The sequence below is a fragment of the Macadamia integrifolia genome, chromosome 14, assembly GCF_013358625.1.
Source record: "Macadamia integrifolia cultivar HAES 741 chromosome 14, SCU_Mint_v3, whole genome shotgun sequence".
Classification (NCBI taxonomy): domain Eukaryota; kingdom Viridiplantae; phylum Streptophyta; class Magnoliopsida; order Proteales; family Proteaceae; genus Macadamia; species Macadamia integrifolia.
In genome coordinates, this window is record NC_056570.1 from 22,869,734 (window position 1) to 22,883,192 (window position 13,459).

Below are 13,459 nucleotides of genomic sequence, written 5' to 3' on the forward strand. Positions count from 1 at the left end.
TCTTGAGTGGAAGGTGTTTTCTGCCATGAATTTGGTCCAGTGGTACTTGGGAGATTTGGAAGCACAGTTATGCCCATGGTTTATTGTATCGGTGAGTATCGTATGGTATTGGCCGAACCGTATCGGTATCGGTTGGTATCAATATGATACATGTATTTTATAAATTTTTGAGTATCGATGATACGATAATCTATGATACCCATCAATACTCAGCGATACGTGCATTTGCCCGATTGAATGAAAGTTTAAGGGTATTGGCACGTATTGAACCGTATCAGCTGATACGGTACCAATACAGCTTGATACGCTCGATGTCTTTTTAAAGGGGCAGAATGCATTTATGAAACCATGTGAACAGACATTTTGAGGCTAGTTTTTGGGCATTTTTCTCTTCAAAATGACCCTTGATAAGTGATTCCCCGCAAAAAAATTCTGGCAGCCTTTTTTTTTTTGCGAAAAATACCAGTACTTGGATTAAATTGAGATCAAGCTTCTTCAATTACATGCAAGTGCACAACATCATCCTAGTCACTTCTATTCTTAAAGAACCTCATCCTTTATAGAAATTTCAATTGAATGCATTTGTCTGTCAATACGGTGTTCCTCCATTTTAGTGTTTATGCATGATACATGTTATGTATTGTTTCTTATACTTATATTTTTATTTTTATTTTATGCAAATTTGTATAAAAATATGTATTTTGTCCATTTATGTGTGTATCTTAGCGTATCTATGATACGATATGATACTCTTCAATATGTATCTTAAATTTAGCCAACTGATACGGCTACGGATATCAATACTTTAATCCTTAGTTATGAAAAACTTTTCAATGCAATCTCCTTCCATAGGAAAAAAGGTTTGCTGATTTATCTCAGAGCAAACGAAATGAAACAAGCACTCCTTTCCCAGACTAGCATCATGTAGGGGAGATGCTATTTGGGAATCCATTTATACCAAAAATGTTGAATTCAGAGGTATGGACTGTTTTGACAACAGTGATCTTGTGGTACATCCCAAGACAATGACCTTGGCTTCAGCCTTCAGCGTGATGCTCTGGTGTTGTGGCTGTTATGCATCATCATCATATTGCTCCTATGGATGTGATGATAAGAGCAACAGTAGTCCTTTACGAATCCATGAAGCTCACTTTACAATTGGACTGCCTTTCTATTCACTGTTAAAGTGATTGCAAGGCTCTTATTAACATGTTGAATGCTAAACATCACTCTTGCTTGCTGCCACCCTGTAATTGTGAATTTTCCAGTTCTGTACCCTTCTATACATTTTGAGGATCTTGAATTGGCAAGCTCACTGGGTTGCTAAGTGGGTTGGAGCGGCTCCCTGCATTCTCTACATTAAGCCTCTCCATTCTGCACCTTTGGCCCACCACCCCTCACCCCCATCTGATGTAGTAGTCTGGCATAAGTTCACAGATTAATTGTAGAACCAAGCCAGCAAAGAGGAATTGCAGGAAAATTGGGTAACTGAGGATTAGAAATTGAAGTAAGATTTATACATTCTGTTGAATAACCTAGCAGAATAAAATGTAGACAATGGGAAAAAGACTGATACAATGGCATTGAAAGAGTTGGTGGTCTGTGAATTTCATATCTGCTCCCACCCCACCTCCCTCCGCAACCCCTGCCCCGCCTTTCTCCCTCAGCATCTCCTCACTCCTCCCACCGGGATCTGCCACCTGCTCACCCTGTCACCTCTCTACTTGTCAACGTCCTCAAACATAATATCTATGGGAAAAGGAAATATGAAAAGAAAAAGTATGTAAACATAAAATTCATAAAATGTAAGGTATCCCAATTCCCGAACATAATTGATGCAGATAAGTCACTTAATGGGTTTATTTTATTGCAAATAAGCCTTAGGTTGGGTTATATATGTGTTGGGCTTTTGATCTCATGAGTTTTACTTGTAATTGGCCATTTTAATGTAATGTGGACTAGGTTAGGGAGTCTAACCAAGTCTCAAACTGCAGGAACTGTTAATCAAAGAACGACCATAACATGATAGGACAGAAATAGAACAACTTCAGGCAATTAAAAATACTTCAGATCTGGAACAGAGAAGAATCAATCTCAACAAAACAGTGCTACTGGTCAGATCAGTGTAACAGATCACAAGGCTTATCAAAGGTCTCAACTAGGTTCAATTTACTTTAGAAACATGAACCAGAGGTCAATAGAACATTAGGAAACAAACCAAGCCAGGTAATTTCAACAACTCAGCTATCCTGTGACTGAACATTAACCAGTGAATTAAGGACAGAAATCGCTCACTAACGATACTGACACAATGAAGAATTAAATCAGCAACCAATCAACCATACCCAACAGAAATCAATTCACAATTCTGGGCACAGATTGCAATCGGCCAGAATAGGGAGAAATCCCATAACTGCTGATTTCCTGGTCTGATGAACCTCAAATTATGGTTGAGTTCCCCTCTATATAATCTTAACACTCAATCAAAAAAAGAGAGCCATCGGATGGCTGGATCTTCAGAACAGTATAGGGGCAGCAGGAGAGAAACTTGAAATTTCCAGAATCAGAAATCAAAAGCAGTTCAGATCCCTTACCTGGTTTGAAGAACCTTGCGATTAATTTTGAAAAGAAAGAAAGAATAGTTGAAGAGACCTCTTGGACTTCACTCCACAAAGAGTCAATTAGATCAAACACTATTCCTTCAGCCTTGATCAAACAGAAGACCACCACTTTGATTACACACAAAGCAAACTCAGAAGAGCAATAGCAACCTAGCTTTTTTCATTCATAAAATCGTTCGAGGCTTAATGGGAGCCCTCTTCTTTATTTATAATAATAATGGGGGTTATATAAAATAGAAACTAACTTTAGTTTTCAAAAAATGAAATAGAAACTTACAAAATAAAATGTCCTCTAGTTACTAAAACTGGAAATAGAAACTAGGAATTAAAAGTACTGAAATTAGAAACGAAATAGCCCCATCAATCTCCAACTAAAAAAGAAATTAATGAAAAAAGGAAACTAACTAGTAATCCCATACTCAATCTTAAAGCCCCTCTTTTAGACCCATAAAAGTGACCCAATACACTCCAGATCACATGTACTGGAGGCCCAACACATATACAACCCAACCCTAGGCTTATTCTTAATAAAACAAGCCTATTTTGGTTATTAATCTGCATCATAATGGGCTTAGAATATGGGTAGAAAGTAGGAAAACAAGATTTAATTCATTAGTTTAGTTGGAGTCCTGTTTTGAGTCTATTTCCTTTGTTATTTCAGTTTCCTAGTCATTTTAGGTTTACCAATTAGTTAAGGATTGGATTATGCCTTTCCTTTTTAGTGTTTCAGTTAGTTTTGAGTCTTCTATATAAGTTTGTAAGGAGCTACAATATTGAACACAAGTTTATTAACGAAAAAGAAAAAGATGGCTCATGCTGTTGTGCTGTGAGATGCAGCTGGGTGAGATGCCCATTCACTAGTTCTTCTTCCCCCTTCTTAACCTTCCATTGAATTCTCTTTATTTTCTTATTTTCCTTTCATTTGTTTGCTTTGAGAGAGTGTTTGAGAGCTAGAACCAAGCCTATTGGAGGACATCTTCTCTATTTAGTCAGAATTTCAGATCCTGCCTGGCATTAGAGGATCACTTGTGATTCTAGTTCTACATTAATAATATTTATGGAATGTAAGGTACTATAAACCACAACAACAACAACTTAGCCTTATCCCAAATGGGGTTGGCTACATGGATCCATGCAGAGATAAAAAAGAATAGTAATGTCTTTCCTCACTATGTCTATGGTCATTTTAGGCCTGTCTCACTCCTCCTTACAGGAGGAACGTTGGGCACTTAAGAAGTGTCATAAAGATAAGCTATGTGTAGCAGATATGAGGATGTTGAGACTTGAGATGGATGTGCGGCAAAACTGGAAAAGATAAAGTAAAGAATGACTATATTGGAGTTGATTTGGGAGTATCCCAATCCATGATAAGCTCCGAGAAAGTTGCTTGAGGTGGTATGACCCTAAACTATATAAGGTACCTCAAAGGCTCAAACATAGTTTTAATGTAATGCCCCAAATTTTGGAACCTTAGAATATATATATATATATATTCCAAAATTTTGGGCATTACATTTAAAATGTGAGATACCTTAGGCATAGTTTCTCTAGAAGATAGGTACTCCCAAGTATAATTTACCCATAGAAAAAAAAAAAAAAAGATCTTATTGAAAACAACTATTAACTATTAAAAGTAAAAAACTAACATGAACTCTGAAATAACCCTCATCTGGACCCTAGTTTTAAATAAAAGAACAATTTTACCCCACATGACCACTATTAAGACTCTACTCCACTGATAAAAGTTACATTACAAGTATTCTCTTTTCTACAAAAATCGACTCTATGCTTAGTGGAGCAAATCCAAGCTATTCATTTTATCTCTTAAGATGCTTCTGCATTAATAGGTTACTTTTTGATAAGAAATCTTGTCATTTAATCCCATACATGAAGGATTGGCCACTCTTAACATTAAAAATCCAACAATCCATGATGTCAAGGAGTGGAAAAACCTGATCAGTTCCATCTGGATCAGGTTAGATTAAGACAAAATAGCCAATGGGGGAGCACTAGAAGGCTTGAATCAGGTGGTCCTCTAAAAAATATAGAGGAGGATGTCACAATACATTGGGGAATCCTCATAGGTCCACCATTGGATTGTCTGATCCTATCGGCGGATCATTTGATCTACTAACCGTGCCATCAATCCTTTAAACTGCAGCCAAACCTTGGAGAACTCATCACCAATGGGAACCTTTCCTATTTATGTGTGTGTGTGGGTTGATAAGCATTTTGAAGTTTTGTGACTTTTGGAGTTCAAATTGACAGTGAGTCTGTTCAAGTAATACAAATTTATAATATCACATTATACAAGGCCAATATATATCAAGGATTAAAGTATTGGTATAGGTCGCCGTATCGGTCACGAAATTTAAGATAAATATCGGAGGGTATCGTATCATATCGGAGATACTCTAAAGATCAAGGATTAAATTATTAGTATTGGTCGCCTTATCGAAGTAAAGCGTATCTTTTACAGAAAAAATAGGTTTTAGCTGGTTTAGGCAGTTCTGAGTTTGTTGATGTGTTTTGAGTCTTTTGAAGGCTTACATATTACATAATATTCATTTTAAATCCTTTTTTATTATATTACTGGTGTTTCAAATTCATGCCTTTCTCTATAAATCATAAATTTTTCTAAATCAATTTGTGTCTAATATATATATAATAATAATTTCTGTATGCTCTTATACTGGCTGGCGTATAGACATAAAAATATTAATAGAGCCAGCCCTATATGCATAAACATAGAAAGCTTCGAACCTCATTTATCAAAGTAAAAAGATTCTGGCAATAAAGTGTAGATGATGATGCCGCCAGTACAAGCTAAATAGTACGAAATAAGTAAATAAAGATTTTGTTCTCTTAACCAGAACAGCATATTCAGTCTGCCATAGTGTCAGCTAAGGTTGTTACTCTACCACATATATACTATGAATCAAATGAATTTTTTTTGTTTATTCTAAAAATTTCAGCACAGTTACTGCACCAAGGCCTCCAAGCAGTTTGAGAGGCAGAAGGTGCAGGGTGAGGCACGTGTCTACCTGAAGGAATGCACATTTATTTGTTTGTAACTTACCCAAGCGAAGAAGAAAGTCCTTCCGTCCCAATTATTCGGAAGACCATGCCAGAACAAGTCGAGCCAAAGGCTTATGAAATGTCCTTTTATGTGACACCTTGCCATTTCGGTTATGAAATAATTGCTATGGCATATGAAATGTCCTTTTACAACATTAGGTGCTGAAGTGAAATTGTTTATTGCTTTGTTTTCTGATGAGTAGGCTTGTATTATATAATATGCTTTGTTTATTATATGCACGTTTTCTCATGTTAGGCCATTACTAGCATAAATATATCATATTGAATTGATATGGATTTTATGTTGCAAAGCCTTGACAACTATATAGAGCATCCTTTTCTTTGTACAATTCTGCTCCGTGCTCCTTTCACTTTGTTTTGTTTCAACTTTCAACTGAATTTTTATTTTCATAGACAAAATGTTCTGAAAAAGTAGTATAAGCTAAGGGGCAGAAGAGTGCAACGTATGGTGGAAACCAAAATTAATTGCCAAGTAGGATTTTTATTTTTCGTTTTTTCTTTTGCACTATGATTTACGCTTGTTGCTAGCCTGGATGATGTTCTAGGAACTTTAATTACCCGCTTACATGATGCAGCATACCTGCTCTTCGCATACTAGTTTACCATATAGAATTGCTTTTTTACTTTTGGAAATAAAGCATCATTTTAACTGCCAAAAGGGGGGGGGGGCGAAGAAATAAAGCCTCATCTTCACTTGTTTGACTCAGGAATGGGTAACAGATATTCCATTCATCATATCTCCAAGAATATCCTTTGAAGTTAGCGTGCGCCTTCTTGGTGGGCTGATGGCCTTGGGGTACACAATAGCAGCCATCCTGAAAAGAAGCAGCCACGTATTCTATGATGATAAGATTTGCGTGAAGATTGATTGGTTAGAACAATTGAATCGTCACTATGTTCAGGTATGGAGTTGTTAGATATTAATCATCAAAATCTGATTTACTCTGATGAAAAGTAGATATTTTTCTCATCCCATTCCAGGATTTTAATATGCTAACCTATTGTTTGTTTCTTTCATAGTTGCTTGATGGTTAATTTACATCTTTGCATCAAATATGGTGCTAATTGCTAACTTTTGTGTGTAGGTTAGTTAACCTAGAAGGACATCTACATTTATGAGCAGTATTCTTATGTTGGTGGTCCAGCATCTAACCAATACTATGTATCGGGAAAACCATGTTCCTGACTTCTCCCATAATACATTTGAGGAAATTTATGTTCTTCCTTTCCACATGCTGTCACATTTAATGGCATATTTTGAGGGTATTTTTTGATGGAAGCCTATTTTGAGGGTATTAAAAGTTAGCTGGGCAGGCAAACTGTGGAGCTGCCTACATGGGTAGAATCTTAAAATTTGTCACCTTCTGATAATTTTGGTTTAAGCATAGGATTTTACGGCCCAGCGCATGACAGGTTTAATTTTGGTGAATGGAAGAAACTAGTCATGGATCAATTCTCAGAGTAGAAGCACAATGGCAATTTTTGGTGGTTGTAGTAAGGGGGGGGGGAAGAAGGAAGAAACCACCGTGGATTAATTTTAGAGATAGAAGCATGATGACAACTGTTGGTGGTTGTAAAAAGAAGTTTTCTTAGAAGGAAGGAATTCTAGAGCTCTAGAGGAAATATGGTTCTCCAATTAAAAGTTTGCTGCCACTAAGAACATGGTGTTCTTTTCAAAAGGAGAAAAAAAGTGTCCATAGTACCTTTCTGCATACCCATGACACTACAAGCAAGTCAGAGCCAGCATCCCATTCATTGCGGATGCACGGGTTCATAGTTGTCAAGGCTGTGCCTAGGCGGCAACTTCTTGGTGGTGTCGTCTTGTGTCTAGGCCCCCTCCAACGCCTTGGGGGTTGCCTAGATGCGATGAAAACTATGGATGGGTATAGATATCAAACTATAAGTTATGCCCTTTGGATGGTTGGTTGTGATATGGCTAAAGGTGCAAAGAAAATGTCCATTCATTTAATAGTCGAGTGGCAATATGGTCTATGGCTCTATGCAGGAAATCTTTGGTACATGTGTATGTAAAGTAAGATTGGACAATAGGGGTATTTCTTGCTTACTTTTGAGAGAAGAGGAAATATGTGGCAATTCAATGAAATTTTTGTCTTACTTTGAGAAGTTACACTTTTTGGTCCTAATTTTCTTCAGTCTCACCTTTAGGCGTATGGTCTGCAGTTGATACATTGTCTCGATGGTGAACTCCTGCCCTGAACCTGGATATCCTAATAAAAGATCAATGGGATTCCAGTAATTTGGATTTATTGACAGCTTTATATTTTCACCTTTTTCCTACAGGAGTATGTATGTTTGGGTATTACATGGTTCAAATATTTGTATGTGTTACATTGTTCAGAAATTGTACTGACTTAGAATTTATTGGTTTTGATAACTAGGTGCAAGGAAGAGACCGTTTATTTGTGAAATTTATTGCGAAGGAACTGGGTTTGGAAGGTTCATATGTTCCTCGTACTTACATAGAACAGATTCAGTTGGAAAAGCTCGTAAATGAAGTTATGGTATGCCATTTTTTGAAACTTTTGTTGAATTCCTATTCTTCCCTTTGCCCTTATGGTTGTTCTCACATGATGATTCCGCAGGCATTACCTGATGATTTGAAAACAAAGCTCAGCATAGATGATGATCTGGTTTCGAGCCCCAAGGAAGCACTTTCTCGAGCCTCTGCAGATAGGGTTGCCATGAGAAATAAGAATCTGAAAAGGTACTCGTTTACGATCCCCTATGTTATAGTCCAGTGCCTCATCAAAGATAGGTGTTGGCTTGATAAAGTTTTTATGCATCTGAAGGACCTTCCCAGGTGGTTCACACTTCACATGTTTATGATTGGTCAATCTGAGAATTTGCTACTTCATCTTTCATGTTTTGGAATTTTCGATTGGTTTTCTTGAAACTGATGATAGTCAATCTACCATTTAATCCAGAAATCCAGCATCCCACCCCAACTGGAAATTCCAGCTAGTAATATTTATTTATTTATTTTTTAATTTCTTGAGTACATAGACCATCTTTTCCTAAATATTTGTATGAATCTGGTGCCTGGAAAATTGAAACTAATGTTGTATCCATTATGTGTTTTGGGCAGTGGTATGTCACACTCATATTCAACACAACGGGACAAGAATCTATCAAATTTGACGAGACTTTCTGTCAACAACAGAAGATTTAATGGAAGAAACCAGGAATCGTCTGCAATTCTGGCGAACCAGGTGAGTTCCTGAATGTCTGAAGAAACTAATTCTTATGGCTATTATGGTAAATTGACCAAACACACTGCAAAAAGCTCTTGGTTGCTCCTCATCAGATTTTCTTTGTATTGTTTTAGGGAGTCGTTACTCAACTCTCCGAACAAATTTCTACTCTGAATGAGAGGATGGATGACTTTACTTCTCGGATTGAAGAGCTAAATTCCAAGTTAACTACGAGGAAAGTTTCTGCTAGCCAGAAAAACTTGGCTCTGCAAGCAGAAGCCTGCAATGGCTCGGGACCCACTTCACTCTTTGTCTCTGGGTTGGGCAATGGTTCCTTGACTGGATCGCTGCTACCCAACTCCTCATCTTCTTCCCAGCTTGCTAAAGAGTCTCCGCTAATGGAAGAGGTACCATGGAAAATCTCATTTCTTATAAATTATTATATTTTCTCCTTGTTCCCTTCTTGGTCACGTCCGTAGCAGAGATGATTCTACTATTGTTTGGAGGGGGCCTATGAAACTTCAGTAAAGAAAACAAGGGTTATGACTTATTATTGTTAAATATGTACTTTACTATACTTTCCATGGCGCCTAGGCGAACCAAAGCAGTGGCTGGGCATTTAGGGACTCTCCTAGGCGATGCCTTATTGAACATAGTTGTCATGGAAACAAGATGAGCCTAGGTGGTGGCCAGGCACCTTGTTGCCTTGGTGCCTAGGACGTCAAGTCGTTTGATATGAAGGAGAGTTTTGTGCAAACCACTAAACTTGTAACCTATTAATTTCTATTTTAGAGCGGACATGTGTAAAATAATGAATTCTTTCCTTTTACGTAAATATAGGATGGCTAATGTGTAAAATAAAAATATCAACCTTTTGCACTCAAACCTAAATGGAGACCAAATGGAAGCAGCAATTGGAGCATCTGTGCCTCTCCTCGATGCCAGAAATAAAAGATATCAAAATTTTCAGAAACATAAAAGAAATAGAGACCAAATGGAAGCAGCAATTGCAGCATCTATTCCTCTCCTCGATGCTGGACGATGATGGAGACCTCCTCAATTGTTCGAAAGACAAAGAGGAAGAAACTGAGAACAGGAAAGTTCCTCCTCTTGTCAGTGCTATAGTGTCAGCAAGAGCTTTGGCTGCTACTGCTGCATCCTCCTCCTTCCTTTTCTTGCACCTCAGATGCTGCTGCGGTTATGGTGGTGATGGGGGCTTGGGGTTGTAGTGCTGTTCCTTTTGGCCTCCCCTTTTGTCGTTCCCTGTTTTCCTCAATTTTCTTCACTTTTCTCCATCTACTCTCCTTTCCTTCCTGTACCCCCAATTTCCTCATTTTTTGCTTTTTCTTTGCCCTCCATTTTCTGTCTGGGAACCTCGAATAATATGGTAAATCCTAGACAACTATGGCTCTTACAACTGAAATGTCCCTATAGTTTGCTAATATTTAGCAACAATTAGTTTGCCAAATACATTACACAATGTGGATTTGGTTAAGTATCTAAATGCTAGTATTTTCAGTTTATTTAATGCACTATTTGAGGGAGGGAATTTCAATGAGAAGGTACCGATTTTACAATAACTAAGAAAATGGACAGGTGCTACCATTTGACATTGGAAAGTTACCCATAAAACATACCTCCAACCTAATAGAAGAGGACGGGGAAAAATGCAAATCTCAAAATGGTGAAGAGAAGTTGTACAGGGTGATTGACTTTTTGCTGGTAGAAGTATGATATTTTTTCACCAAAAACATGCTATACTGCTGGATGAAAATGGTTGTAGCATTAGCAGATTAGTTTAAGAGTCTAGTCAATACTGGCCTCAAAGGTCTGCTTTTTTTTTTTTTGGTGACTGCTTTTTATTTTTGATGTGTCACCTTTCTGACAGCCATCTGTCCATGGATCCATAGTCCTTAGACTGGTGACTGACCTCTTGGGCCCTGCGTGAGAATCATCAGTTGAGCTTAACCTTCTTTTTGGATGGCTCAGAAGTTCATAGTTTTTAACTTCAGGGTTTCACATTGTAGCATGGATAGTTCAATTGGTATGAAGTGCAGGATAAATCCTATTTGAAAGTAGTCATAGATGATGGTGCAGTGCAAGAATGGGGCTTGTGTAATATATTTTCCAATTGCCCAGATTATTTACCACTTGTTGCTTGTACTTGAATAAGACCAAGTGGATTTATTACTAAAGTCATGCTCTTGCTGAGTTTTTTTTTCGTGTTGTCCTTAAATGTCTTCTGATTTGGTGATGCTTCATTATGAACAGATCTTGATTATTTCACGAGGACAACGCCAAATCATGCATCAATTAGACAATCTCAGAAGTTATCTACATGAGAATTTGGGAGAATGTTATCGTCAAGGGAAAACAGACAGGAAAAGCAGATTGGTTGATGTTGAATTTGTTGCAGTACCTCTGATCTCGACATTGGTGATTGGGGGTTTGGGTATATTTCTATTCCGATTTCTGTCCCGAAATTAGGATTCCACAAAATCTTGGTTCATTTTTAGGATTTTATGTATACCATGCATTTCTTTTCCCCATTTTGTCTGGTGTCACAGTGCATGTTTTTTTAAGCAGTCTACACGTCTGCTCGGGAAGACAGTTGATCAATCATTAGAGGTTCTGGAAGCAGCCCATAGCTTGCAAGGTTCTCTTTGAGGTTTAAAAAGAACGGTTGTTGCAATTTTGTAAATTCTCCTTTTGTCATCTCAAAATATAATAGGAAATAGTTTCAAATTTTAAAGTGAATAGTATTTGGTTGAATTTACTTGACCTTATTGATATGTCAGACTCTTGGGTGGATCAACCATTTAGGAGAAGAGGGTTTTTGTTTTCATGAAAATTTAGGACGAGAGTTGGTCCAGAGGTTCTTATGCTGTCTTTAAACTATGGTTGAGATTTACAGGTGGACTGCCATCTCGCAAGCAAGATTCATAGGATGCGGTACTACTTCTTTAGTGTTTTTGCATTATAGCTCAGCCAGAAGGGTGTGCTTTGGTTTTTTTCACTAAAAAGTTCGTTGGACTGTGCGGTGAGGTTCACAGCATGATCCGAGGGTTGGAGTATATTGTTTTTTTACTAAGAAGTTTCCATGGACTACACAGTGAGGCTCACAGCGTGATCCAAGGGTCGGAATATTTTGGTTTTTTACTAAGAAGTTTTCCTGCACCATGCGGTGAAGTTCACGGTATGATCCTTGTTCGGAGATCCTGCGTTCCACCCTTTTTCACCCCCTCCGTAGGATTTTAATGGATGTTGCACAGCTATGCTCACATAACTAACAATGCCTCTGGACATTTTTATGATCTTTGGCGGCAAAATGCTCATCTTTTCAAGGATAAGTGTTAGAGAAAATAGCTAGAAATATAATAACAATAAAAAAAAAAAAATGAAATAGGGCAGGACACATAAGTTGTAAGATGTTGCGGATGGTTTTAGGAAAAAGTCTCTCCGAAATACAATGCCCTTCACCCTAGTATTGAGTAAGAGCGCCATTCTCATCAACAAGACATTCACATATAAATTTTCTTATAGAAGGTGGAATATAGGATAAAAAGAACGATTAGAGAAAGTAGGCCTCACAGGCTTTCCAACGCAACAAATGACTTGCCAAGGAGCTGAGTAATGAGAGATATATTAAGGAAGAAAGATCATTCTTAAGGAAAGAGTGGAGAAGAAATCCCCAAGGATCTATGGTATGAGATCATTAGAACTGATTCACCCTCCCTCTTTCAGAGTGAGGCAGGCACTTTTGAAAACAAAGCGTAAAAGAAGTGATAGGAGTTGGCAATTAGATAGGGTTTTTCCGCAACTTTAGCTTCTTTTCCTGTCTTGTTGCATTTACTAGATTACTGGCACTAACTAAATAGCTTCCTTGCCTTGCTGCCTTATAGCTATTAGTGTTATCAAGCAGCATGCCTTTTTTAATTATGAGAGGAAAAGAATATACAAAGGGAAGAAGGAAGAGAGGGGAGGGGGGGAGGGGGAGGGGGGGGGGGGGGGGGAGGAGGTGGGGGGGCTACACCTAACAAAGAAGGGGGCGGAAACCCAAATAAAGGGAGGGGGGGGCGGAAACAACCTCAGTGAATCAAGCAATCACTACAGGGGCAACATGAGGGGATAGAATGGAGGAGGGGAAGCTTCAGGAGATAACAATGAGCATGTTTCTTGGGGTATTTTTAACTATGCGATGGTGGAGGGAGGCCAGCTTAAAGCCAATATCAAAGTAGATAGCATTCCAGACCATATCAAAAGAATGAGATTTGGACATTCATCTATGGAGATTTCGCTCCAGCCAGAGGTGATATATGGTGGTCCAAAAGGCAAGCTTTTTGATAGTATCACAGATGGTAAATGTCATATCAACCCAGATGCATTCTGGACTAAAGGGGAGGATCCTTCTGCTAGAAGGGCAACAGTGCTTGAGAACTCTCTTCCATACGATAGTGGAGAGGTGCAGGAGAAGAAGATGTGGTCCACATCTTCAGACCCATTCCAACAAAGATAGCAAGAGGGGGG

At 38.1% G+C, this 13,459-nt stretch overlaps 1 protein-coding gene across 1 annotated transcript in view; it reads left to right on the plus strand.

Annotated features, from left to right (window-relative positions):
- The window catches only part of LOC122060992 (inorganic pyrophosphatase TTM2-like), a 28,413-nt gene extending 16,709 nt beyond the window's left edge, over positions 1-11,704 (plus strand). Inside the window, exons 7-12 of the mRNA XM_042624131.1 lie at positions 6,428-6,622; positions 8,120-8,242; positions 8,324-8,445; positions 8,827-8,950; positions 9,067-9,339; positions 11,204-11,704. Coding sequence (XP_042480065.1) covers positions 6,428-6,622; positions 8,120-8,242; positions 8,324-8,445; positions 8,827-8,950; positions 9,067-9,339; positions 11,204-11,419 — 1,053 coding nt within the window. The 3' untranslated portion in view covers positions 11,420-11,704. The remainder of the gene's footprint in view (positions 1-6,427; positions 6,623-8,119; positions 8,243-8,323; positions 8,446-8,826; positions 8,951-9,066; positions 9,340-11,203) is intronic.
- The last annotated feature ends 1,755 nt before the right edge of the window (positions 11,705-13,459 follow it).